Source organism: Brassica oleracea, chromosome C7 (assembly GCF_000695525.1).
Source record: "Brassica oleracea var. oleracea cultivar TO1000 chromosome C7, BOL, whole genome shotgun sequence".
Lineage (NCBI taxonomy): Eukaryota > Viridiplantae > Streptophyta > Magnoliopsida > Brassicales > Brassicaceae > Brassica > Brassica oleracea.
In genome coordinates, this window is record NC_027754.1 from 41,031,881 (window position 1) to 41,059,650 (window position 27,770).

The 27,770-nt window shown below is 31.3% G+C and overlaps 5 protein-coding genes across 8 annotated transcripts; 4 read left to right on the plus strand and 1 right to left on the minus strand.

The window, feature by feature from the left end:
- Positions 1–303: 303 nt before the first annotated feature.
- On the minus strand, positions 304–2,070 carry LOC106306835 (magnesium-chelatase subunit ChlI-1, chloroplastic-like). The gene is made up of 3 exons (XM_013743598.1): positions 1,839–2,070; positions 1,643–1,761; positions 304–1,480 (listed from the first exon to the last, which is right to left on the minus strand). The coding sequence occupies exons 1-3, from the start codon at positions 1,948–1,950 to the stop codon at positions 428–430; spliced, it is 1,284 nt and encodes a 427-aa protein (XP_013599052.1). The 5' UTR covers positions 1,951–2,070; the 3' UTR covers positions 304–427.
- A 147-nt stretch (positions 2,071–2,217) lies between these two features.
- Positions 2,218–7,058, plus strand: LOC106302182 (uncharacterized protein At4g18490-like). Of its 4 annotated transcripts, none has more exons than XM_013738717.1 (16): positions 2,218–2,336; positions 2,826–2,918; positions 3,194–3,299; positions 3,460–3,645; positions 3,732–4,592; positions 4,692–4,877; positions 4,946–5,044; positions 5,148–5,285; positions 5,460–5,609; positions 5,694–5,877; positions 5,959–6,020; positions 6,105–6,153; positions 6,248–6,382; positions 6,457–6,567; positions 6,667–6,738; positions 6,862–7,058. In XM_013738717.1, exons 2-15 carry the CDS (start codon positions 2,861–2,863, stop codon positions 6,733–6,735), a joined length of 2,394 nt encoding a protein of 797 aa, XP_013594171.1. In that variant the 5' UTR covers positions 2,218–2,336; positions 2,826–2,860; the 3' UTR covers positions 6,736–6,738; positions 6,862–7,058. The 4 variants fall into 4 exon arrangements, with proteins under 4 accessions (XP_013594171.1, XP_013594172.1, XP_013594173.1 ...); XM_013738718.1 differs by having other exon boundaries at positions 5,151–5,285; positions 6,862–7,057; XM_013738719.1 differs by having other exon boundaries at positions 6,114–6,153; positions 6,862–7,056.
- Positions 7,059–7,429: 371 nt separating this feature from the next.
- On the plus strand, positions 7,430–8,295 carry LOC106302183. Its single transcript, XM_013738721.1, has one exon. It carries the CDS (start codon positions 7,675–7,677, stop codon positions 8,137–8,139), a length of 465 nt encoding a protein of 154 aa, XP_013594175.1. The 5' UTR covers positions 7,430–7,674; the 3' UTR covers positions 8,140–8,295.
- Positions 8,296–16,501: 8,206 nt separating this feature from the next.
- Positions 16,502–16,809, plus strand: LOC106305517 (CLAVATA3/ESR (CLE)-related protein 2-like). The gene has a single exon (XM_013741884.1). The coding sequence runs from the start codon at positions 16,573–16,575 to the stop codon at positions 16,807–16,809; it is 237 nt and encodes a 78-aa protein (XP_013597338.1). The 5' UTR covers positions 16,502–16,572.
- A 5,889-nt stretch (positions 16,810–22,698) lies between these two features.
- Positions 22,699–22,935, plus strand: LOC106305611 (CLAVATA3/ESR (CLE)-related protein 2-like). Its single transcript, XM_013741968.1, has one exon. It carries the CDS (start codon positions 22,699–22,701, stop codon positions 22,933–22,935), a length of 237 nt encoding a protein of 78 aa, XP_013597422.1.
- Positions 22,936–27,770: the final 4,835 nt, after the last annotated feature.

The following is a 27,770-nucleotide window of genomic DNA, read 5'->3' on the forward strand; positions in this document are numbered from 1 at the left end:
CCCCCCCGTCATCGGTATTGTTCAGGGCAGTAGTATCTTGTTGCCATGTGAGTTGGCAAAAACCTCAAGTACATCAAAAAGTTTAAATTCTTTTTCTTTCTTTTGAACGTGAAAAGCTTATTTGGTATGTAATCTTCCGAAATCCGAAGTGAGTGGGTCTACCAATCCATTGTCTCAACAGAGCGTCAATACATCAATACGTCAATACAGTAATAGTGGTCCTGACAACATCTCATGATAGTTTCTTAGCCTAAATAAATGCAAGAATGCTTTGAAAATGCAAGGAAACAGAGTTTCATCAGCTTAATGGAGAAAAGAACAACTACATATTCAATCATAGAATCAGATTTGCCTGTTCATTGTTTCAGCTTCTTCTCACATTTTACAAAAGTTAAAAAGAAAATGATAACAGAACCTCTTCTCCTATTCAGCTGAAAACCTCAGCGAATTTCTCAGAAACCAAAACTCCTGAGTCAATAGACTCCAACGGATCTTTCCTGAGACGGTGCCTTAAGCAGTTAGGTATAACAGTTGCAACATCATCTGCAGTCACTCTATCTTTCCCTTTCAAAGCCGCAAGTGCTTTCGCTGCTCTGTTAGTCACAATGTCTCCTCTCAACCCATCGACATTAAGCTCCGAACACACCTTAGAGATCTTCACCTTCAGCTCCCTATCAATCTGAACAGAGGAAAGACAGCTTCTAGCATTTGAAATCTGATCTTGAAGCTTGTCCTGCTCGGTTTTGTAAGTATCACGAAACTCCTTCGGGTCACTATCAAACCTTGCTCTCTCCTCAACAATCTTGACTCGTAATTCAGCATCTCTAACTGTCCCTACTTGAGCGTGCATACCGAACCGATCAAGAAGCTGCGGCCTCAGCTCTCCTTCCTCAGGATTCCCAGAACCAATCAAGATAAACCTCGCAGGGTGAGAGATCGAGATCCCTTCCCTCTCAACTGTGTTCCAACCAGAAGCAGCGGAATCAAGAAGCACATCAACCAAATGATCATCCAGGAGATTGACTTCATCAACGTAGAGTATCCCTCTGTTGGCTTTAGCCAACAGACCAGGCTCAAAGGCTTTGACACCTTCTGTTAACGCCTTTTCGATATCGATAGTTCCACAAACTCTATCTTCAGTCGCACCCAGTGGAAGGTCAACCATGTTGATCTTGGTGGCAATGACGGGAACCTGCTCTCCTCTTTCGACTCTCTCTCTTACCTCAACGCCCATGAACTCAGGGTCTAAAGGGTCAGAGTTGTAAGGGTCGCCTGCAACAACCGTAATCTCGGGTAAGAGATCGACTAAAGACCTGACGGTTGTGGACTTCCCGGTTCCTCGATCTCCCATTATCATCACACCACCGATCTTGGGATCAATGACATTCAACAAAAGACATAGCTTCATCTCATCTTGGCCTACAATAGCTGCAAATGGATAAACTGGCCTTGCACTCTTCTTTGAATCAAACTTCCCTACCTAAAACCCCAAAACCACCATTAAAATCCAACAACAATCTTTGTAAAATCAAGTAAAGTTTGAAACTTTATGTGAACATCATATCATATATGTTAATTACTCTTTGTAAAATCAAGTAAAGACTGAAACTTTAAGTGAAGATGATATAGTTAGAACTCGTACTTGTTGTTCAGTGGAGTTGATTTCTGTGGCTACATTCATGACAGAGACATGGTGACGAGACCTGTTCTTCTTTGGCCTTATTTGGATTCCTGCATTTAACACTCTTCCACAGATTCTCCCTGTAAACAAGAACTGGCTTTTCAAAATAGTTGAGAAAAGAGTAGGGTTTAAGGGTTGGAGAGATTGTTTGGGTTACCTGGCCTGAAGCAAATGGGAGAGATCGAAGGTGTTGAGGAAGAAGAAGAAGAAGAAGAAGACGAGAGAGAAGGAGACGCACGTATTGAAGAAGTTCCCAGAAGAGACGCCATTTTTTTTTTTGTGTGTGAGCTTTTGATGCTTCACTAGCTTCTGATTGGCTTTTAAGAATTCTTCTGAAGTTTTGTTTGGTTCTTGTGGTCTGGATAAGGAGAGAGAGAGAGATAGATAGATTTTCTTCTCTATCTTCGATTCTTCGTTATTTAAAAAAAAAAATTATTTTATTTTTAAATTTCAATTTTTTTTTTTAACTAAAAGTAGGTAAAAGGCCCACCAAACGGTCCATTAACCAAAACGAAATCATTCGCAGCCCAGCAATTTCAAATCTTCCCTCTGAGCTCCCGTCGGCGAACTTTCTCTCCCTGTGTCGTCGTCTTCTCCCCGTTGAACGTTAACCGTTAGCTCCTACTTCGGAATCAACTGTAAATCAATTCAATCGGTAAGAACTTTGCGTTTCTTGCTCGTCGCTCGAGTAGAATCTTACTCTCATGCGTCGTTCTAGCTCCGGTTTGTGAAGGTTTCGATGATCGTAGTAGGTGAACATTGGTCTATTGGATGTATCGATTATGCGTAGATTTGAGTTAGGATGCTCGATAATAGTTTCCGAGTGGCGTTTCATTGCCTATAACCTACGAATCGCCTGAGTTTCTGCGAATTTGGTGTTGATTTCTCCTGCTACATCTCTTCCTTCTCGTATAATCACATTGTTTGATCTGTTATGTTTCTCAGTCTCGCTGATAGTTAGACCTACGGTAGTTTCGATCTTAGTAGCGAATCATTTACCTGCTAACGTTCTTCTTCACTTTGTGACGTGACTTGATTTACTTCTTTTTTTTTTTTTGTCATTGACTAGTTTCTGTTCATCAGAACATAACATATCAAACAATGTGATTTCGCCATGATGGTAGCTTTTTTTTTCTCTTTGCAGTAAATTGTCAAAAGTAATGCTGAGCAGATTTTGCAATGTCTGCGCCTGCTAAAAAAAGTTCTACTGAAGCTAAGGAGAAAGATCTTATCCTCGGTAAGGTTTACAGTGATCTGAACATTATTGAATCCAATTGTTTTTACTAGTATGGGATCTCTTCAAGCCGCCTGCGGCAAAAATTATGAAGTCGACTTTCTTGATAACTTGATGTTAATGAGCTTTACATCAGAAAGATATCCTCATTGTTCTATTCCCAGTTATTGGTCAACTTTGGTTTTTCTTGACATAGATTGATACTTTAATATGTTGTTCCATTGTTAAGATCTGGGTGATTTGTCTGTATTCTCTAAATTTCCATGGGTTACCTGCAGACAACGACATGGAAAAAGATACATGGAACTTTAAGTCAATGGCAGATGATCCGATGGATTTTGCCTTTGGGTCGCCAGCTAACAAGAAGAAGAATGCCTTCAAGCTGTGAGTGTAACCTATATGATGTGCTTCTTAAATCATCTTTGCGCTTAAGCCAATATTTTTCTCCATTGTGATGGATTACATCTTTAAGATGCGGTTGCTTGACAAGTGACAACAATGTTTAGGCTCTCATATAAGTTCTGTATCTATGTCTCCTTTTCAGGGATATGGGTTTCGATTTTGATGGAGATTTTGGAAATTCATCATCATTCAAAATAGATATGCCAGACTTCGATTTCTCCAGCCCAGCCAAAAAAACCACAAAAGCGAAAGAAAGCCCTGGTGATAAATCTAGTGGAGATTTAAAGCAGAAAAAGAATCCATTTCCCTTCTCTTATGACTTTGATGCGTATGAATCTCTACTAAAACAATATCCTTCTAAGAAATCTTATGTCAATCTGAATTTTACTTAGCACTATTCTTTTCTGCAAGCAGGTTAGACGACTTTAATCTTGATTCAAGCCCACCGAAGAAAGGAGCCAAGACAACGACTAAGGCCATGGATTTCGAAGAGATTTCTACTATAAGTAAAATTGATAAGTCTGACTCTTTGGACTTTGGTGAAGACTTACCGATAACTAGACAAGCTGCCTCCGTGTCAAACACCGAAGTCAAGGAAAAAGATTCTGCTGAAAAAGAGAACATAAATTCCAAGACTACAGATACTATGGTTGTGGAGAGTAGCGCATACTCGAAGCAAGCTACAGAAGAGAGGATGGAGAACTCTGAGGCTGTGGAATCACCCCAAGGTCTAAGGATAAAAACCTCACCTACTCATACAATGTGTCTGCAACCTCAATCTGTAGACGCTTCACCATTGAAGACATCATGTGTAATGCTTGAAGACACAGATGATCCATGTCTTTCAAACGAGACCGCAGCACCCTCGCCATTACATGCTTCTGAGACTACACATACTGCTGCAAACAGAGAAGCCAGTCCAGATATCCATGAAATCTGCAGGTCTAGCTCAAAAGAAGACTCTCCTAGAGATCCAGAACAGAATGCGAACAATGAAAAGATTTCCGCAATGGATTCAAGCTATGAAAAGGCTGAGCAGACTAAACCAAGCATCTCATCTCAGTTATGTTTGGACAAAATGGGTTATCAACAGGAAGAAATGGGTATAGGCACTCAGGCAGAAAAGCAGGATCACACTAGAAGAACATCATCTGATCCAGATCATGGACATCCTCAAACAACTCTCTCAGGGAAAATATCACCAAGCTCTCGTCAAAGCCAAGCTGCCCAAGTACAAGATTCGAGTGGAAAACTACCACTGGATCCATCCTACAGGTTAAAAAAACCAAAACTACTTTGTGCTTTAACGTTAGTCCAGTAAACTTGGAAAGTGGAATAAATGTCTAACTGCTCTATTCTGTAAATTGAGTGCAGCGTGCCAGGGCTCAGTGATTTAAAGATCACGCAAAACAAAGACTCAGGACTTATCAGATCCAAATTTTTTAAGAAGACAGAAAAAACACAATCCCATGTACTGAAGTCCTCTCTAACTCAAACAGAGAGTCGGCCAGTGACCCGAGAACAGATTGCGGTTAATATGAACCTTACAAATGATAGAAGGTACTATTTATTTTCTTCATTGTCTGTCTAACTAGCTTTTCACTAATATTTTCCTCTCCAAAATGCAGACATGATATCCAAGATGTGTTGCCTGGATCCAAAACTAGAACATGTCCAGTTGAGCTTGTGAAAACGGATTCTGAAATAGCAAATGTTAATTCTATCAGGTAATGGCTCTGGGATTATATGCTAAAACATAAGAATAAGCTTCTCTCTTTTATTTAAGGTGATAAATATAAGCTAGGTAACAAACTCGATTATTTTTACCAGCAGGTCTCATGAAAAGATAATCCACAAGGACCATTCAATTGCCAAGACTGCAGAAAATGTGGCTGCACAGTTGGATCATTTAAAGCTGCAAGCTAAAAATACAACTAGAGAGAAGTCCATCTTGCAGATCAATATAAGGTGAGATAAACTCGTTTTAAGTTACTTCTTTCCTATCTGTTGCCATTCTATTGATTCCCTAAGTAGGTTACTACCTCATTGTATATAAATTTGTAGCCGTCAAAGTTTTTTATCCCTAGGAATTTTATTATAATGGTATGCAGTAAGCTTCCTTTCTTATGGATTTTGTCGCAGCTCAAAACTCGATGCTTCTAGCTTGACTCAGAAGCTAAGTAAAAATTTGAGTTCTGGAGCAGAAGCTTTGCAGAAGTCAAAGTTGGTATCTCTTGAAAGGCCTAAACTTGGAAATATGATGTCTGATCTGCGTTCTGCGAAAACTCAAAGGTATAAAAAGAACGCACAATAGTTTCTTGTGTAGAATCTCATGATAATATATCAATTCAGATTCCCTAATTTCTTCCACTATAGGACCATTGGAGTAAACAAAGACCAGCCCAGTTTTGCAGTGCAACCAGAAGTTAGCGCTTCAATAAGCAAGGAGATAAATATCGAAGCACCAGTTGTAAAAGGCTCTGAGATTCATCATTTGGCTCCTAGAGACAAAACACAAATCATGCACTTCCCATCTTTAAAGCGGAAAGCTCTTGATGAGGTTTAGTCTCCACTCAATATTCGATGTTCATACTTCATGGACATGCCTGCAGCTTGAGTAAAATTATTTGTTTTTCCACAGGATGCAGATAGATCACTGAAGCCACAACTCAAACGATTTTCCATGTCTCCAAGAGAAAACAGGTTTCTACTTTTGGTTATCCAAACCATATCTATCTATAGCCTTGCTTCATTAGTTCTTATTTCTTGATATATGATTTGACTGAGAATGCAAAGGAACGTTGAGGAGCTCACTCATAGAGTTGCGCAAGGAAAGGTTAGATACATCAACAGACATTTGATTGTTACTTCCACGACAACCTTTCTGTGTTTAGTTTACGTCAACACTTGTCACACAATTGATTTTCCAGTTCTCAAGCCAAGAGAGTAGAATAGATAATACGTCTCATCACCAGAACGGAAACATGGCAAATCTGGAAATCCCGGTCACTGAGAATTCTGATAACATAGAGAAAGCTGAAGCATATACAAAAGAACTCGAGAGTGTAAGTTTCTTCCTCTCGATCATTGTACCACATTTCTAAACTGTTTGATCATTGCCTTTTGTTCCATTGTGCAGATATGCAACACTCTGAAGAAGAAGCATGAGGAAGCGAAAGAGTTACTTGTCCGTGCTGTAGTAAACAACAATAAGCTACTGATGCTCAACCATCCTTTACATGAAGACAAGATATCCTTTTAATTCCTGTGTCGTTGTTAGATTTTGTCTATCTATAGCTGTATATGTATGGACTCTTGTGTGTTTTGGTTTCCCTTAATAAGCAGAAACATTCGTATGATCCAGAAGTTCGCAGCCAAGTTGAGTTTGAGGGACACTCAAACCACCACTGTTGCTTAAGAGGTAAAAGAATATTGACCTTTTTCTTCTCTCAGAAACTATCTCAAGATAGATTTTATCCGAAGAATGTTAACTACTCGGAGTTATTCATTTATTGACCTGGTAGCATCGTCCTATTGGTAACAGGTTCGATGGACTTACACCAACACTATATCGTCACATTAGTCCAAGGTATTCGATCATCCTTCTCATTTGCTGGTTAAGAAAGGAAAAAACGTCACATTTATAATTTGGAACGTCATGTTTCGTTATGTCGGATGACTCCAGCTATGATCTGGAAACAACCGATATAAAGTTCTCAGAAACCACTATGCAAAGAAAATAATTTTTTAAAAAAACACTATCTTGTTTCAAAAGACGTGAAAGGAACTATCAATCATTATATACGAGTTAGATGATTGATAAAATTGAATATCTGGTTAATTTTCAATTGAATATCTGGTTAAATTTCAATTGAATATAAGTACGCACAAATACATTCATACTTAACAATTTAACATACACATTGTGGATATATTTAGGGTCCCACCAAATAATGAGCATGCGTGCATTACAAGCACATAAACCCCATGGGCTCGAAAATGATGTACTCGTTTTAGGCCCAGTTCGATAATTTGATTTTTGTTTAGAAAAAAAAAAACTCGGTGGTTCCCTCTTCTTGGCGCACATCCCAAACCAAATGGCGCGTAAAACTGTGCTAATTGTCTGGTACAGTGAAATGATTAGATCTCTTCAAGTCAAAAGTCAAACACTTTAAATAGTAAAAAGAAAACCAAAATTTTGAACCAAAATAGAAACGGAGAATTTTTCTTTCCAACACGAGTTCCCTCCATAACACAGAGAGCCCTTTTCCAAGTTTCGGAAATTTTTTAGAACCATCCTCAAAACCCAAAAATTCCCTCCTTAGAAACGAAAACTTCAAAAACAAATCTCAGATCTATGAACTTCCAAATCTGGTTCAAATTCCCTCCTATTCACGCACTTCATATACAGTTCTTCAGTTCCTCCTATCCTCAATCAAGTCCATCTCTCTCTCTACTCTCCCTCTCTCTCTATCTCTGTAGTTGTACATTAATGGCGGCTCTCGATCTAAAAGCTCAAAACGACAACAAAGAGAATGTCTCACCGTCGGAGATGACCATTACTTCTGTCAAGCCTCTGGATTCTTCCTCATCCATTGATAAAGACAAAACCCAAATCAGAATCAGGAGAAAGAGATCTAGAAGACAGCCTCTTAAAGACATCACCAATCTATTTGTCTCATCATCACCATTGTCCTCTTCGTTTCTGATTCGTCACTTCCCCTCTTCTCCAACTCTATCAGTTGATCCCAAATGCATGAAGAGAAGATCTGGTGTTGCTCTCAAGGCTTCTTCTACCTTCTCTTGTAGAAATTTCAGATGATTTTTAGAATTGGTTTATATATTGGGTTCTTTTCCAGTTTTTGGAATTATGTATCAGTTTTTAGTTAAGTAGCTAGCTTTCATGTACTCAACACACGAGATATGTTTCCATGAGTATACTGGTTTCTCAATTATTACGATTCTTGCGGAATTTCTGTCCAGCGTCATTATAATTATGCTCCTAACTTCAACATATGAAACTGTGAACATTCGAATTGTGATCTGGTCTTTCTGACTAGCTCTTGGTGTTAAAATGCACTAGCCAGGAATATTTGAGATGTTAGCTACTGGAATTTTTCCCCATCTGAGAAGTGAATCGAAGTCGTCTTTCTGTTAAATGATAACTGATACTATGTCCTGTGGTTTAGGAAAAAACCTGTGTCATGGAGTTGGATTGTGGATTATGTGTACACTGATAAGTCATAACTGTGTCATGAACCTTTTTTAGAGCATCCCCACCTTATTTTTGAGATTCACCAAACTTCAAAATTTGAAGTTTGAAAAACAATTTCAACTGCAGTTTTAAATTCTTTGTATTTTGTATTGAAGTCCATATTCATTAAATTAAGTTGTATCATAATTTTTTCGTTATAAACAATTAAGTTTGTAACGCAGTCTTCATTTTTGTAATATTTTTATATATATATATATATATATGTTCATGCAATTTTCTTTCTGTATGTTGTATGAGTTTTTAACATAATATTGTTGATGTGTAAATTTTTGTTTACGATTGAAATATAAAATATTTAATAATTTTATTTTCACTCAAGATGTTCACTTAAATTATGTAAATATATATGTGACAAAAATTGTATGACAAAAAAATAATGAGATAATAATTATATAGATTAGAATGCATGCAAATGAAAGATGAAATCTGAAATCTGAAATTTAAAGTTGCTTTTGAAATGAATAAAACTTCAATATTTTTAAAGATATCTTTTAGAAATGTTCTTAGAAGACAGAACATATATTAACATACTCATATTAAACATTTATAACCTCTGTAATACGGTCTAAAGATTATATATGATCTTCCAAACTCTAAATAAAGGTATTGCATTTTTGTAAAAAAAAAATATTATTTTTATTTGAATAAATTTTACCCTTGTATCTGTAAAATTACATTTACAATCTCAAATTAAGCATTTATAATCTCTTTGATGCAATCTAAAACATATAGATGATTTCCAGACTCTAAAAAGTGTAAAAACAATTTATTTATAATATACATTTATATAAATAATATTTTTGAAAACTTATTAACTACTATTATCAATAGTTTTTATTAAAGTTGTTTACTTATTTTTAACACTTATTTGTCAATTCTTACTTTTATCCTTTAAAATAATAACATTATTAGTTTCAATTCACTTACACTCTCTAAATAAGAATCATTAGGCAAATATTTTTCATGACAAAAGTGTAACATTTATAGAATGATCATTGATTTTGCATTCTTTTTGCACTATCCCGCTTATTTTTTAATCTAATCCAGCATTCTATATTTTATATTCAGTGTGAAACTAAGAAACGATTTTAATTGTACTTTGGAATGATGTTTATAATTTTTAATTCTGGATAACTGAATTGTAAAACACTAATCAAAACATAATGAAAATATAGACTGATCAAAACAAGAATTTTTGTTAAGAAGTTTGAGTAACAAAACCACCAAAAATAGACCATTTAATAGAGAAAACAATTTTAGTTTTGTGTTGTTTGTATATCACATTCTGTAATATTTTCTTGCCAAAGTGAAAGAATGCTTAGCAAATGCCATGTTGATAAAAAAAGAAGAAGCAAATGCCATAAAACTATCAAATTAGAAATGATGTATATCGCTCAAAACATTTCAGAAATATATATACAAAACAATCCATACTTATGCACTCGCAATCACCTAATCATTCAATAGGAAAAAAAAAAACGATTAGTGATTTACCGATGTGCAGCATCCTAAGCCTATTAAAAACAACAATTTATTTGTCAAAGTTTATCATTTTAAATTTTGTTGTCAACTTATTGTTTTTTAAATAAGGTAAACTTCTGACTTTTTGGTCGGACAGGAAGTCTCTTTCATCTGTCACTAAAATGCTGTAGTGATTTACCGATGTGCAGCAAAATACTTGGCTCAAACAAAAAACTTGCTAACACAGTGATACCTTTTATAGACGATGTTATCTGGATTTGGATAAGAAATGCCTCAGTTAAAACGTTAATTACAGTATAAAGAAGCTGAGATTAGTTGGAAACTTATCCTTTTATATAAAATCACTTTTGATCTCACCTTACTTAGTGGAATCTTAAACTACACTACCACCTACAAAAGTAATCAGGATTATAATACTTCTCGTTTTGAAAAAACTTTGAATATTCTTCTTGTAATGAAATCTCCTGATGACTCAGATGTGTGAATATATATCTCTGATTCACCAATCCAAAACCAACACAAACCCGCAAGTGCTCTTAGCCTTTGACTTCATTTAATGTTCATATTTTTTACTCCTTTCCTTATCTATCTTACTGGAATTTCATGAATCACTATCCTCCTCCATTACCATTACCTCGTATTTATTAACTCTTTCTCTCTCTCACACACACAATTTTTTTGATATAAAAGATTTGTGCTTTATAGACATACATAAATGTTTAGTATATTTAGCACTCCTTTTAGTATATTTAGCACTCCTTTTTTTTTTTATCAAAGTATATTTAGCACTCCATGCCGTCTCTTATCGCTCTTTTTGATAGACCAATGTAACTATATAAGATTCTGAAGATTCATATCTTTCTTTCTTTTTTCGAAGATTCATATATCTTCTTTTTTTAATTACCGAAAATGGTCGTATAAATTGATAAATTTATGTTCAGACTTTTTATTATAATAGTTCTCATTTCATTGATTAAGGGTTTAGTGTTATTTGCTTTTGATCATGTAAATACATGTCAGTTGCAGTGACCTAACAAATCAGAAAGTATTTAAAATGGATGATCACATGCATGCCCGATATATGATTCAGTAAGGTTTGACATATACTCGTTAATGCTTCAGATAACTAGAGCTTTAATTATAGCTTATTATGATCAAATTAATCATTTTACATAAATTTAGACTAGATTAATTGAGGGAATCGATTATGAATGCATTTTAACCACTACGGTATATTCACATAGTTGTTTTAGTATTAGTATAAAATCCATCCTTTGAGACAAGGCCACCTAACAAATCAACAAAAGTTTAAAAATGGATCGCACATGAGTCTATAAAGGGCCACAATAAGCATATTTATTACGATGTCGATCGTATTAAATATGTGTACTAAACCGCAATGCGGCGATCTTTATCAAATTTTTTACTATTCAAAGCACCAATTTATTTTGCAAGTCGCAAGCGACTTCCTAAGCTGGTAAGTTGGCAACGTACAGATTAAATATGAGTATTTTACATTTTTCTTTTAATTTATAAGATATGAAAATAAAATAAATTTTCTTTGGTATAGATTTTAGATTTACTTAGTTTTTAACTAAAAATCATAACACTATTTTACTTATTATAAATTTGTGGATTTAAATTTATATGGTTTGAAATCAAATTCTTTGAAATATAAATCATCAATACCAATGATCTAGTATTTTAAAATATTATTTGCTTTTTCTTATTTAATTATTGAGATAAAACTATCTATCTATACTATTATTTAAGAAGTGAATTTGCTTATTTGTCACATTCTTCATGATTTAAGGGAGCGACCTACGACACCCGCTCCAGACGAAACGAAGACAGCGCGACCTCTTGCACCGGGGTGAGACACCCGCTCCGAGCTCAACCTCTCGTCGACAACTTTCGAGAAGAGGAGCGACCTGGTGGAGCGACGTCATGAACCCGCACGCGACTTGAAGATGTGAAGATGGCGTTTAGAGCGACGTCCCGCAGCGGGGTTATTAACCCGCTCCAGATGTGGAGCGACCTGGTGGAGCGACGTCATGTACCCGCGCACGATTTGAAGACGTGAAGCAAACATATTGGAGCGACGTTGCAGAGCGAGGTGACTAACCCGCTCCAGATGTGGAGCGACCTGCTGTACCCGCGGCGTGTATTTTCTTCTGATCGATAATTTATGTTTTATTTGGGCCTTTCAGGTTGTTGACTGAGCCCATTAGGTTTTAGAAGTCATATAAATACTCTCTAAATCTAATGTTAGAAGGAGAATCTTGTTTTTCTATTTAATCACAAAAAACCTTTAGGAAAAAGATCTAATCTTGATCATTATCTTGTGTGATTGCTTAGTTATATTGATCACCAATCATGATTAACACCAAATCATCATTGATTCTTGGTTTTATCATGAAGATTAGTGAGTAGTCATCTTTGGATTCATGGGTTATAGAGACTAAGGGTGATTAAGCTAGATCTAAGGTGTTTTAGTATAGATACATCTTGTTCCTTGCTAGTAGAGTGCTTTATTGCAATTTTAGAGTTGACCTCTCTAAAGTTGAGCTCTAGACATTTCATACCCGAAAGGTGTTTGATGAAATGCCTGAACCAGCTCTCCTAAGCTTTTAACATTCTTTACCAAAGAAATTTGATGTTAAAGGTGTTAAGATGGCTAATGGACTTGAAATTAATGATTGCTTAGATAATATTCAACCAAAGAAATTTGATGCTTGAGTTATCTCAGTGAATGAGCATTCATCTAGAGATAGAGTTTGTTTAGGATTGTGTCTAGGTCTAAAGTTGATAGATTGATTGAAAGGTACCACCTTTAGATTGAAACTTGATCACCCAAGATCAATTCTCTTAACTCATGAGTTCTTCCATTTCATAAGAAAGGAAAGCTTTGTTCTTTATTGTATTTTAGTAGTATTCTAGTTCAAAAATCATCTCACCAATTGATATCATTTAGATTAAGCATGATCTTGCATTCCATTTGCTTTAGAATCACTTAGAACTAGTTTGACATCCTTTATACTATAACATTTGATTAAGAGCATTGAAAACTCTTAATATCATTATACTAAAATATTAAAAATATGTAAATAAAAATAGCAAAAATTGATTTATATTTTTGTAAACAAAATATGTCATGGAATATTTTCCTGAATTATTAAATTTATTTTAATAATAAAATATTAAAAGAATGTATATAAGCAATAACAATAAAGTTGATTTAAATTTGTTTTTTATTTCTGATTTTTATAAATATTTTTTTATTGGGAATGAAATTATTTTAAAATATTTTCAAAACATCTCGCTCCAAAAGAGAATATTTTCAAAATATTAATTTTTAATTAACTCTATTTACTTTTATGTTTTTCAAGAATTTCATAGAATTATAACTATTTTTAAATTACAATTTCTTTCAAAGACTATTATGTAAAGAAAAATGTGATTCTATTTTTTTTTTATAAAAACAGTATTTTCTGAAATTATTTGTTTCAGTTATAATTATTAAAGTCTGAAAGTTAAAAGACCATTTTGAAAAAAAAATTATAATTTTATAATAAGGAAATACTATTCAATCTCTATATTTAGGAGAAAATACAGTCTCTATTATAAATGAAAAATAGAGATTGAATATAACTTATTTTTCTTCTATTATAGCATTTAAAAATGAGTATAACAATAGATAGCAAATTTTCTATACGTTATATATTAATGTTTTATTTGTCAACATGGTTGGTCTATTTTAGTGTTTATTCAGTTATCTTTGTTTAAAAAGAATATCATTTTAGCTTTTTTTATTTTGTTTCAAAAAAGTGTCATTCTACATTTTCAATGTAATTTTTTACATTAAATCTCTTTCTTATCCTTTTAAATAATCGATAGATTTTTAGTTAAATTATTTTTATTTAAATAATTGTATAATAAATAAGAATAGATTAGTATATTTTGTTATTTTCTTAATATGCGTGAAATGTATCTAAGTGACACTTATTATGAAAGGGACGGAGTATTATGGAAGATATTTCATAATATAATTATACAATATCAATCGTTTATTTACTTTAATTAATATAATATGTAAAGTTGGGTTAGATTGAACATTGTTTTGCTTTTGATTTATTTTGAGATTTTTGTGGGTTTTGGTAATTTCAAAAATTTGATTGAATAACATTGCTTTATTTTAGATGTTGTATATTTGTTATTTAATTAGATAATTATTATAAATTAATATAATTAATTTTTTTAAAGATAATAACATATTTTAAAATAATAAAATAGTGTCCAAAATAATGTTTTTAAATTTATAAAAATTAAGAAATTGAAAGATTCATAAATTAATAAAAATTAAGAAATTGAAAGATTCATAAAAAAAATTCTTTAAATTTAATAGTACATTTATTAATAAATACCTATAAAAGAATTATGCACACATGTGCGGGCAAGATACCTAGTAATCATTTATAAAAAAGTTATAATCATTATCTAAAATAGTAAATGATAAGAACAAACCTATTAGCATTTTTAATATTTCTGAATAAATAGCATTTAGCAAAATGATATAGTCAACCAAATTTTTTTAAACCCAAATAAAAATTTTAAATTTTAAATGTCAAAAATATATCAATGAAATCATTTATATTTATATATTAACAATTATGTTATAGAGTTCACATATAACTATAATACGATTTTTTTTATTTTTTAATTTTAGTTTAGTTGTTATTTCTTCAGTTTTCGGTTTGATTGTTTTATAACCAAACCATATAAATATATTGTAGTTTCTTAAACCTAATATACATACTATCTATACTATTATTTATGAATTGATTTAGCTTATTTGTCATGATTTCCATGATTTTAGGTAATTTTTCTTATTTGTCATGTTTTAATTCGGTTTAAGATGAGTCATTAATTTATTAATAGTTTTTAATTGAGTCCATAATTTATTAATTTAAATAATATAACTATAAAATGTGTAATTAAATCTATAATTATTTTGATTTTTCTTATTTGTCACGTTTTACATGATTTTAGTCAATTTTGCTTATTTGACATGTTTTTATTAGGTTTTAGCTTAGTCATTGATTTATTAATAATTTTTAGTTGAATCACTATATTAATTTAAAAAATATCTGCAATGATTTTATATATAATTAAAAACGAATTTTGATTTAATATTATTTAAATCTACATTTTCTATTAAAATTCTTATTTTCTTATTTGTCATATTTTTTAAGCTTTTATATAGGTCATTGATTTATTATTAGTTTTTAAATGAGTATTTATTAATTTTCACAAAACCCGTAATGAATTTTATATATAATAAGTCATGAATTTTATTTTAATAATATTAAATTTATATGTTATATTAAATAATTAATTATAAACTAATATAATAAAATTGTGAAAATATATTTAAAAATTAAGAGAATTCTTATATATATTGTGTTGCTATCTGAAAAAAATATTTGTTTGTTATAAAGTTAAAAAAATAAGATATAAAACAATTTATAATTAAATATCAGTCAAACAATATATATTTATATAAAGATATTTTCTAAACTATTTCTAATATATGAATGTTTTAAAACTTTTAACACAATAATAAGAACATAGTTTGATGAACGTTTTTTTAACATATATAAATAATTTGATGTTTGATTTAACTATTTCAAAACATATATAATAACTTAACTCGTGACTGAGTTCAAAACAAATTTTCTTGCTTTTACTTTAAACCAGTTTAAGTTTAATCCGTGAAACACTATAGTTTCAGTTGGTGACCACTAGAAGAATGAAAAAAATGAAGAAAATAAAAAATAAAATTTCATTTGAGGAATTGAAAAAATAAAATAAAACATGAATTTTTGTTCAATTTGTTCCTTATCAAAATTGCATAGAGAATTTTTTTTCTTATAAATTCATTCTTCCATGGAGAATTTAGAAGAAAAAAGTGAGATATACCTTTTAATAATTTGACTAAAATTTCAACATAACTGGTATAAATTTTGAGTAACAAAGAATTCACCATAATTTTTTCCTTCAACATGTTCACCAATTAGAGTTTTATTATGCCGATTTTTGGATTAATAAGACATAAAATAAAAGTATTCGTAAGATGATTATGCCTGCATGTGCGGGCAAAACAGCTAGTTTAAACAGTATTATCAAAATCAAACTATATTATTTTTCTTTTTGTTGGGTTTATATATTCTCTGGGTGAAAAAAACCCGTCATCGGTGACAACTCACGTTTGCACTTGCCATAGGCACTCAAGCCCTAAGCTAGCTTAAGCTATCCCCACTACCACTACTAGAAACCCTTCAAATAAATCTCTATAAGTAGAAACCCTCTGAGATCTCTTCTTTCCTCATATACATTCATACACACACCACATTAACTACTTCAACTGCAATCTATCTCTCTCTCCCTTTCTATTGTCTTTCTATATATAGAAACTAGGTGCAATATCTTGTCATTTTAATGGCTAAGTTAAGCTTCTCCTTATGCTTCTTGTTGTTTCTTCTGCTAGCCTCAGTTGCCACCGGAAGCCGCCCTCTCGAGCAGACTCCAGTCGTGGTGAAGGTGAGAGAGTTAAGCACTTCTATTGAGTCTACGAACCCAACTGTAGCAGATGGTCAAGCTTCAGGGGGCAGTGGCAGTCAGGTAAAAACTCCGGAGCGTTTAAGCCCAGGAGGATCGGACCCGGAACATCATTAGGGTTTCCTTTCAAACTGAGAGTTGTTCTCATTTTCTTCCAGATGTGTATTTCTTATTATCAATAATTTGGTTGCAATGAATCTGTTTTTTTCCTTTGTCATAAGATATGAATACGTGTTTGTAAGATCGTCACAAAGGTATAACAGTTGTATTGACACATAATACATTATTCTAAGTTTCCTTATCGTACGTTAGATATTGAATTTCGCTATTTTACGTTACATATTCTATATTTTGTTTTGCTTTGACTGAGACAAGGACCGTATCACTAGTATCCTTTACCTTTTGGAACACGTTTTTCTTTTAGCTCTATTACTTTGTGCCTTTACGATATATATATAGCAATGCAAGGGACTTTGATTTGGATGGTCCTGCATATTTAGATGGTCCTGCATAAAACACGATATCACTTTGAGCCTTTACAATATATATAGCAATGCAAGGTGTGAGCCTGCCTTATGATTATATCGTGTTTTATGCCGATTGTGACCAGCATGTTGAAAAGCAAAAGTAACACGAACAAGTAAGTTTTAACTTCTAACAAAAACACACAAAAATCAAGCAAATACGTATTCTTTCTTTGTTTTTAACCGAAAGACAGTAGAATGGCTTGAATGCACAATTTACATGTGGTCGATTTAGATTGTCCGGGCATAGTAGATCATTAAGCCGCATTTTAAATTGATGGTGATTAGCTTATCAAAGAAAGGATTAAACAGTTGAAGAGAATGATTAAAAAAAAACAAATTCAAGTTGCATATCTTATATTCACCTCCGGATTCTTAACTGATAGGAACCTTTTCGGATTAAAGGAGCTTCTTACATTAACGAAAAAGTAAACACTATTGGAAGCAATATATTAGAATGGTTTTTGATTTCTTATCATAGTTAAATCGTGTATTAGTTAGTATAGATACGGGAAATCTATAAATATAACACTAGAAAGTTGATTTTGATATATAATCTAAGTTCTATAAAATAGAGATTAGCTGATTTAACAAATATTCAATATATAAAATTTAATTTCTATAACTAAGAGTAAATTTTTTAGCAAAACAAAAAAAAAACTAAAAGTAAATTGATGGCTGATTAAGTAATCTTTGACGGCTGATTAAGTAGTGTAAGTAATCTTCAAATTTTTATGGGCGATACTACATCGCTCTTCATTATCTCTGTGGTAAAATCTTCTATTGAAGTCAAAGATCTTGTATTCGAGTATTGATTAACAAAAAATTGATGTGCTGCCAATAAAATGTTGTAGTAATTGACCAATCGATGCGCTGTATAATATTTGGCTTAAAGAAAAAGTTGCTAACACAGTGAAACCCTTGATGCCATGTTATCTGGATTTGGATAAGAAAAGCTTCAGTAAAAAACGCACGTTACAGTATAAAGAACCTGCAGTTAATTGGAAATTTACCCTTTTAACTAAAATCAATTTGACCTCACTACACAATCACCTACAATTTGTAGGCTACAAAAGTAATAAAGATTTTAATACTTTTTCTCATTTAATTGTCTGAATATTCTTCTTGTAATGAAATCTTCTGATGAATGAGATATTTGAACATACGTAAGTTATAAATCTAAATCCTTTCACAAAAAAAAAAAAAAAAAAAAAAAACTGATTCACCAATCTAAAACCACAAATGTAAGTGCTCTTGGCCTTCAACAAGAGTAATTTTCATATTTTGTACTCCTTTCCTTTTCTATCTTTTTTTTTGAGAAATTTTCTTTTTCTATCTTATCGGAATTTCATGAATCACTCTCTTCGTCTATTACCATTACCTCGTTTTAAAAACTCTCTCTCTCTCTCTCTCTCTCTCTCTCTCCATATATATATATATATAATTTGTTTGTGCGCATGCTTATATTATTAATTTATTATATATACTATCACTGGCTAGGGACGGTCGAATTAGACATAGTGTGGCTTTTTTGGTGTTAAAGATTTGTGCTTTGTGGACATACACAAATGATTAAATGCTTATTATAATTCGCATTCCAAACCGTCTCTTATCGCTCTTTTTGATAGATCAGTGTAACTATATAAGATTCTTAAGATTTATATCTTTATTCTTTTAAGATTCAAATCTTTCTTACTTGATGATACAATTACCGAAAATAGTCGCGTAAATGGATAAAACTTTATGATCAAATACTTCTTATTTTAATATTTCTCATTTCATTGAGTTAGGGTTTAGTCATTTACTTTCGATCATGTAACGACATGTCAGTTGCGGTGACCTAACAAAATCAGCAAGTATTTTAAACGGATGATCGCATGCATGCCTGATATATATATGACTCAATAAGGGTTTGGAAAATATTGACACGCCGTGATAAAAGATCTTATTAAATTCAGAACTCGTAAATGCTTCATTATAGCTAATTAAGATTGATTTAAATTGTTTATAAGTAAATTACAAGTTGGTTTGCCATTAGTTTAGACCAGTATTCTAAACATAAGTTTAGGTGCAGTCATAAGTAAAACGATTTTTGTGAATATATCTTTTTAAGAATCGGTTTAAATGGAGACTATAGTACGTCCGACCAACACTAATCTCATATAAAACGTCTAATTAGCACCTAACGATTTTTTAACATTAATTGGTTTCGACTAAATTAATTGAGGGAATCGATTCTTCATTCTAACCACTACGATTACATTCATATAGTTGTTTTGGTATTAGTAAAAAATTCATCCTTTGAGAAAAGGCCACCTAACAAATCAATAAGAGTATAAAAATGGAACACACATGAGCCTATAAAGGGCTTGGCCCTTGCACAATAAGAAATTTACTACGATGTGGATCGTATTAAATATGTGTACTATACCGTAATGCGGCGATCTTTATCAATTTTCAATACTATTCAAAGCACCAGTTTACAATTTTCGTGTCGCAAGAGTCACTTGCTAAACTGGTAACAGGTGAAATATGATTTTGTAGATGTTTTTGGTAAAACGAAGGCAACAAGAAAAATGAATACTTAATTTGAATTTCGGTTTGGCTTTTGGGATATTGATTTCTGCACTACAAGAAAAAAGGGTTTTGATAGCACTAGATTATAGCGTTGTTTACCTTTCTGCTATGGTTTCTGCTATAGTTGACATACCCTTTAATTTTAGATAGCGTTTGTATATTTAGAAACGCTATGATAGTATATTTTTAATAGCAAAACATAATGAAAAGCTATATTTAGCTTTTTGAATCCCAAACCCTAAACAAGTTTTTAATCCCTAGACTGTAAACACAACTTAAAACTCTAATATTCTCATACTGTAACTTCAAATCTTAAACATAAACTCGAATTTTTTTTTTTTAATCTTAATATATAACTTTCAAAACACAAACCTTAAAACTCCAATCAAACTCTATACCCTAAACCCTAAACCCTAAACCCTAAACCCTAACTTCAAGCATAAACCATACAACCATACATCTACTAATATTTAAACTTCAAATCTAAATTTAAAGTTTAACCACATATATTAAGTGTAATCTATAAATCTACTCTTTTCAAACTTTTACCCAAAATCTTAAATCTAAATCATAAACTTCATACTCCAAACTTTAAACTCATAAACATAAACACTTAGATATAATTTTTAAATTTTAGTTAAATAAATTTAATCATAAGTACAAGATTTAATCATAAGTACAAGCATATAAAAATTATTAAAATTTAGAAAGTTGAAATATAATCATTTAAATATAATTCATACGTTTTAAAAGGTAAAATATAAAAAAAACATGTATAATAAGTTAATAACCAAAACAACAAGAGTTCTCGTGAAAAAACAAAGAAAAGTTTTTTTTTTTTTTTTGTGCAACAATAATGAAGAGTTTTTATTGGCCAAAACTTTAAGCACATGGATCACTTTTTCATCCGTTGGATGAGATTAAATCTGACGGTCCAGATCTGTTCCTTTTCTTTTTCAGTTTTGTAGATCTTTCGTCTTCTCTTTCTAAAGATCGTCAATCTCTCTCAATCTCTCTTCTATCTTCTCCTTATGACAATCTCTTGCTTCTATCAATCCTTTATTTTTTTGGTTTTAACAGATTGATAAAGTTCATGTGTTTCTCATCAGTTTTACTTTCTAATTGTGGTTGTGTGTTGGTTTCTTCTGTAGAGAAAGGAAGTCGACGAACTAAACAACGTCTTGCAACCGAGCCTGTCTTCTCTTCACTGATGCCGGATCTGAAGAAGCTATGGTGCGGAGATGGTAGAAAAGCTAGCGGTGGTGGTGAAGGTAGAACCGAGCACGAAGAAGAAGAAGAGAGGCAGAGAAGGAGAGAAGACAGAGACGCGAGGGCTTGGTCGAAAACAGCGAATGGAGGAGGAGGAGGACGGTGAATGGAAGAGGAGGACGGCGACAATGAATGGAGTATAAGGTCATGGCTGGATGCAACGACGAAGGCCATGGAAGAACACGACGACGAAGGTCATGAAGAACACGACGAAGACGAAGGTGGTGGTACGGCGGGTGAGGATTGGAAGTGATGAAGAAGACAACGAAGGTGGTGGTGGTGCGGCGGAGTTCATGTGTAATTAGGTTAAAGCTTAGTTTAGTTTTTGGTTTATTATTTAATTAGATTTTTTTTTGTAAACCAATTTAAATAATAAAGAAATTTTAATCATATGAATTAATTTTAAATTTTAATTATGTTTTTAATATAATTAACTAAAAATAATTATAAAATAAATAATTTTAATATAAACAATAACAAAAAAATATGCTATTAAAGAATGTTTAATTGCATAAAAAACACTATAATATATGACAATAAGATAGCAACGCGAAAAACCGCTATCTAATGTGCATAACCTACTATGACGGGCGATGATACGACGCTTCATAAACCGCTATTGTATCGTTAGATAGCGTTTTTCGTCCGCTAAGAAAAGCTTTTTTTTCTTGTAGTGTTGGTGTATAATTTTAATTATTATATTGTTACATCTATTATAATTTAGTTTTGTTTGCTTGGATTTTGGCATAACATATTTAATGTAATGTACAATTCTGTGAATTTTGAATTATATGGTTGATAATCAGATTCTTTTAAAACATAAAGAACTAATATCAATGCTCAAATTTTAAACGGAAGGTTTTTTTATTTAACTATTTAGATGAAAATAATAATAAATAGTGAAAACAAAAAGGACTAAAATAGTTGTGAATATATATATTTTGGCCTAAAGTTATGAATATTTTTCTAAAATAGCAAATAAGAACAAACCTGATGACAAAAAAAACCTATGAATATTTGTAACATTACTAAATAGATAAAATTTATGAATATCAATATCAACGTAATAAAAAATAAAAATTAATTCTAAATAACATAATAAATTAATAGAATTAAAATTTAAATGTCAAAATATATATTTTGTGTCACCTACATTTATATACGAAATAATATTTATATTATAGAGTTTACATATAACTATATTAATATACATTTAATATAATGAATCGAATTTTAAAATTTTCAATTTATTTGGTTTAATCACTGTATAACCAAACCATATATACACGTCTACTACAATTTCTAAAACTATAATCATGTTCGGTATTATCATAATCAAACCATATTTTCTATTTCGGTTTGGTTTGGTTTGGTTTTGCATATTCTCCATGTCAAAAAACCGTAATTCGTCGGTGACAATGCACGCTTGCACTTCCCATAAGCACCCAAGCCCTAAGCTAGGTCAACCTATCCTCACTACCACTACTAGGAACCCTTCTCTATAAGTAGAAACCCTCCTGAGATCTCTTCTTTCCTCATATACACACCACATTAACTACTTCACAATTGCTTCTCTCTCTCCCTTTCTATTATCTTTCTATATATAGAAACTAGGTGCAATAAATTTGTCATTTTAATGGCTAAGTTAAGCTTCTCCTTTTCCTTCGTCTTGTTTCTTCTGCTAGCTTCAGTTGTCACCGGAAGCCGCCCTCTAGAGAAGACTCCCGTCGGGGTGAAGGTAAGAGAGTTAAGCACATCTAGTGAGGCGACCACCTCAACTGTAGCAGATGGTCAAGCTACAGGGGGCAGTGGCAGCCAGGAAAAAACTCCGGAGAGGTTAAGCCCAGGAGGATCCGACCCGCAGCATCATTAGGGTTACCTTGATAATTGAGAGTTGCTCTCAATTTCTTCCACATATGAATTTCTTATTATCAATAAATTGGTTGCAATAAATCTGTTTTTCTTTTGTGATAAGATTATGAATACGCGTTTGTAAGATCATTACAAAGGTATAACAGTTTTCTTGATACATCATTCTAAGTTTCCTTATCGTATGTTAGAAATTTGAATTTCCTTATTTTACGTTAGATATTCTATTTGTTATGCTTTGACTGAAACAAGGACCGCATCATTATTTTCCTTTACCTTTTTTTTAGTTCTTTTACTTTGTGCCTTTACAATACATACTAGAGCTTGACCCGCACGCCCGTGCGGATACTTATTTTCATTTTATATACATGAATATTATTTAAATATTTATTATTTAATATTTTAAACATTTATCATATTTTAAAATGTTTATAAACACAATAATTAAATAGTTTACATGCTGCAAAAAAAATATTGATTTGTGCGATATACTAAATCTTTAACAAATATTGACTCATTGATATATTTGAGTAATATTTTTTAACACGAAATCGTTTCACAAATGTAATAATATTTTAAATATTTTGATTAGATATAGGCCATGTGGCAAAAATTTTGTACATTATAAAATAATATTTAATTATAAACATTAATATAAATAGATTCTTTTGTTGAAAATAATTAATAGTAACTGAAATGGTTAAATATATTTTAGAAATATTTGAAATATATATATTTTAGGCAAGATTTAGATAGACTAAAAATAAATATTCGATTATAAATAATCCATATTATTGTACAAGTAATTCAAAATATTTAATTCTTAACATGTATAGATTTTATTTTTGAAAGTAATTAATGGTAACCTTAATGGTTAAACATACATCTTGGAATATTCAAAATATATATATTTTAGACCTTACAAGCTAAATGTGTGAAAATTATATGATATTAGGAAAATATTACATAATATTATTAAAAATCATTTATAAATTCGATTTTTTCTAAAATCTAGCTGAATCATTTTAGGAAATATATTAAACACAAAATTTTAGGTGAAATTTATTTAGGAAATGATTTAGTAAAATAGGAAAAGACAAAATATCCATAAATATAGCTTCATTTAATACATCAATGGCATGACATTGTAAATATAGTGAAAAATTAAGGGGTAATCTAATTTTGTACTCTCCTTTTAATAGATTAGATAGATATCAAAGCAAGGGAGGTTGATTTAGATGGTCCTGCATATTTAAATGGTCCTGCATATATATGAGGTTGTAATACATATGCGAGTCTACCTTATGATTATATGCCGATTGTGACTAGTACGTTGGAAAAACATAAGTAAAATGAACATCTACGTTTTAACTTCTTCTAAAGATAAAAAAATCAAACAAATACGCATTCTATCTTTGCTTTAACCGACAAACAGTAGAACAGAAGGATAGTACAATTGACATGTGGTCGATTTAGGTTATCCGTGCATATTTGTACCATCATTGAGTCGCGTTTTAGACTACCGTATTCAAAGAACGGATTCACAAATTAAAGTTACATGCATAGCTTATATTTACCTCTGGGTTCTGAACTGAAAAGAACCTTTTCCGATTAAAAGAGCTTCTGACATTCATTTAGTAGTAAAAGCCTTTGACAAAAAAAAAACACTATTAGACCAAAAAAAAACACTATTGGAAGCAATATATCAAGATGTTTTTATTATTCAGGAACTTATGGTCAAATAGTAAAGAGAATGGTCTGGTACCCTAACAAGTTTTAGTTATTTGATATGTAAAACTAAGTCACATTGTTCCTAAACATTCACATGGATATGAACTCATATTTTAGGTTTCTCTGCATACTTAAAAGAATGGACTATCCCTAAACTACACCTCATTTATGGGATTAGTCTGCACCTCTCTATAAATTTGGATACCTTCATGTTAATAAAAAAACAAAAATATAGTTTTTCCTCGCATATTTTAATTGTGTAATTAGTTCAGTAAAGGAAAATCTATATATTATAACACCGGAAGCTGATTTTGATATATAATTTAAGTTCTTTGTCAAGAAAAATAATTAAATTTTATACAAAATAGTGTTAGTTGATTTGAATAGATAGTTATTTGAATATGATGGAGTTTAAGAATAGAAAGAAAATATTTTACGAATAGGTCACAGAAAAAAAGACATACATTTTTGGAATAAAAGTGATATAGTAGATTTTGACGGAGTAAATGACACAAGATTGAATCTCACACAATTACATTCGGAATTTTTTTTCTTTCCTTATTTGGGTTATATATAGAATGTATGATAACTAAACGTGACATATTCTTAGCATTGTATTAGCAATGGATCTTGGTAAAATTTCAATTTCTGTGTTAGGATTGGAAAAGATCATTGTACTCTCTTTATGGTTCAATTCTAGTTTGTAATCCTTTGAAAAAAAAAAAAAAAATGATGCAATTATGGTTAAATTCTAGTTTGGTTCCTTTAAATTGGTGAAAATGGTTTATGAATCATGGGAATAGTCTAGTTTTGCAATATACATGGAGAAGTTCTTAAGAAGTAAGAATAATTTCAGCACATTCGTGATCACACATGTGCTATGGACTTAAAATACAATGTTGAAAAATTTTGTACGGGTTTTTCTGAGTCAGTGTCCTCTATCGTATACATAGACTTACAATTTGATTAAAAATTGTGGATAGCCTGTGGTATTTTTTTTTTTTTTTTTTGAAACTATTTGTAGAGCCTGTTGTATTGATAAAAGAAAATGCGACGGAACTCGTAGATGACTAAAACTTTTATAAACTAAAGAAAGTTAAGACATTTGGAATAAACAGTAGAAGTAGTTTTCATTAAATCATAATAATAAGAGGAGGAAAAATACATGACCAAAATATCTAGAATTATATGCATGTAGTTAATAACATTATAAAAATATAAAAAATATTAAATTAGAGAGCGTACCATATTGCTATGAATTCACGGGTAAACAACGATAAATTCTTGAAATGTTTAACAAAAAATAAAATGATTAAGGCTAATACATTTTTTTCTTTTGTTAGTTGTGAAATAAATACTTTATAAAATCATTTTGCATGTCTTAAAACCCGAAACAACTACTTAAAATAGGCAAATATTTCGTGTATATATATATATATAAGCGTTGACACTTTAGATTCATCTGTTTACTCGAATAAAACTTCTTTGCTAAAATTTGACTTGATATTACTTTGAGCAAAACATACAAAACTAACAAAATCATATTATCGTCTAATTTGCTGTTATTACAGGTAGATATTTCTTTCGTATTTTAAATGCCAGTAAGAAAGTGATATTTTTTTTTTGAACAACAGAAAGTGAACACACACAAACACAAATATATAAACTGTAAACTACATAAATTTACACATGCACACACACATACATATATATATACTTAATGCGTATTTATTTGTTAATAACGATTTTGGGGTCAAAATATATATGTTAATGATCTGTATTTGGTTAATTAAGTTAAAGGGTCGGTCCATCATTTGAATGAATCAGTGAACAAAATATTAATCTTTTATCGAAAGTTTGGTTACCATTGCTTTATAGTAAACCAAACACATAATACTATGATCAGCCCATGGGGGATATATAGGTAGTCATGAGTGAAAAAGACAGATTCCGATGAAATCATATGCGTATCAATGAACATTTATAAATATTAACCTAACGATACACACGTATAAAGAGATAAATCACTATCTTATAAATCATTTTAAAACAAATTTAAGAAAAAGCATCTACCTAAAGTTAACGAACGTGAAGACCGAATTGGAGGGATTATCGGCTGTAAATGGCATCATATAATAAAGTCCTTTTATCGACGAACAAAAGACGGCGAACGTGAAGCATTCTTTTCTGTTAAAAGCAAATCGTATTTTTTTAGGAATAAAGCCAAAAACTAATGACTTATCGCACGACCCAAATGGACCCTATATAGTGTATATTGTTTCTGTTAATATAGATTAATATCACCCAAAATAAACTAAAGCATCGTGACTTTCTTATCATTTTATAAACATACGCACGATTTGTATTTTATGTAAATCTCAAGAAAACTTTATTGTTAATACTTAACATATTTCACCCAAAAAAACTTTATTGTTAATATCAGATAAATGATATAATATGATAGTGTTGACATCAATTGGTATATAGCTTTAGTTTTTAAATGAACCTCAAATATATTACTAACCACACATATTAGTAGGCACTTATAGTACATGCTTTATAGGGCATAAACTATTTTTTAATTTTCTATATAAAAAAATCAAAACATATGAAATTGTATGTCGTTTTGGAATATTACAGCATTTTACAAAAAAAAAGAGAGATATTCACAATATAAACCAAAATAAATAGTTTAACAGTAGTTTATGTTAGTGTCGTCATTGTGTCAATCCATATACAAATTCGGTATAATACATGTTGTCAACAAGAAAAGGTAACAATACTATGAAGAGGCTGCGGGTGCTTAATACATATACACAGTTTTGGTCTGTTAAGCAGAATAGATACGAATCAGAGTATTCAATAATCAACACGAACTGAAAGGCTCTTATTCACACTTAGGATTGTTTAAGCACTATATATTAGCCAATGTGGAAAAGTATCAAATTTTAGTGATGAAAATATAAACATCAAAAGGAACTAGAGGCAGCAAATCGGTTCATTGTGCTAAACTGGGGACCGTTTAATGTGAATTTTAAATCAAGAAAGAGGAGATTGATTAACTAAATTGAATATTTAAATAATTTATAAAAAACAATTGAATCAATT

Bases quoted from the DNA above. Each gene is read 5' to 3' on its own strand.
- LOC106306835 (XM_013743598.1), bottom strand. From the start codon at position 1,950: ATGGCGTCTCTTCTGGGAACTTCTTCAATACGTGCGTCTCCTTCTCTC. The intron at 1,762-1,838 runs GTAACCCAAACA...TCTTGTTTACAG, and splicing joins TCCCATTTGCTTCAGGCCAG to GGAGAATCTGTGGAAGAGTG. The intron at 1,481-1,642 runs GTACGAGTTCTA...TTGGGGTTTTAG, and splicing joins TCAACTCCACTGAACAACAA to GTAGGGAAGTTTGATTCAAA.
- LOC106302182 (XM_013738717.1), top strand. From the start codon at position 2,861: ATGTCTGCGCCTGCTAAAAAAAGTTCTACTGAAGCTAAGGAGAAAGAT. The intron at 2,919-3,193 runs GTAAGGTTTACA...GGTTACCTGCAG, and splicing joins GGAGAAAGATCTTATCCTCG to ACAACGACATGGAAAAAGAT. The intron at 4,593-4,691 runs GTTAAAAAAACC...AATTGAGTGCAG, and splicing joins CCACTGGATCCATCCTACAG to CGTGCCAGGGCTCAGTGATT.
- LOC106302183 (XM_013738721.1), top strand. From the start codon at position 7,675: ATGAACTTCCAAATCTGGTTCAAATTCCCTCCTATTCACGCACTTCAT.
- LOC106305517 (XM_013741884.1), top strand. From the start codon at position 16,573: ATGGCTAAGTTAAGCTTCTCCTTATGCTTCTTGTTGTTTCTTCTGCTA.
- LOC106305611 (XM_013741968.1), top strand. From the start codon at position 22,699: ATGGCTAAGTTAAGCTTCTCCTTTTCCTTCGTCTTGTTTCTTCTGCTA.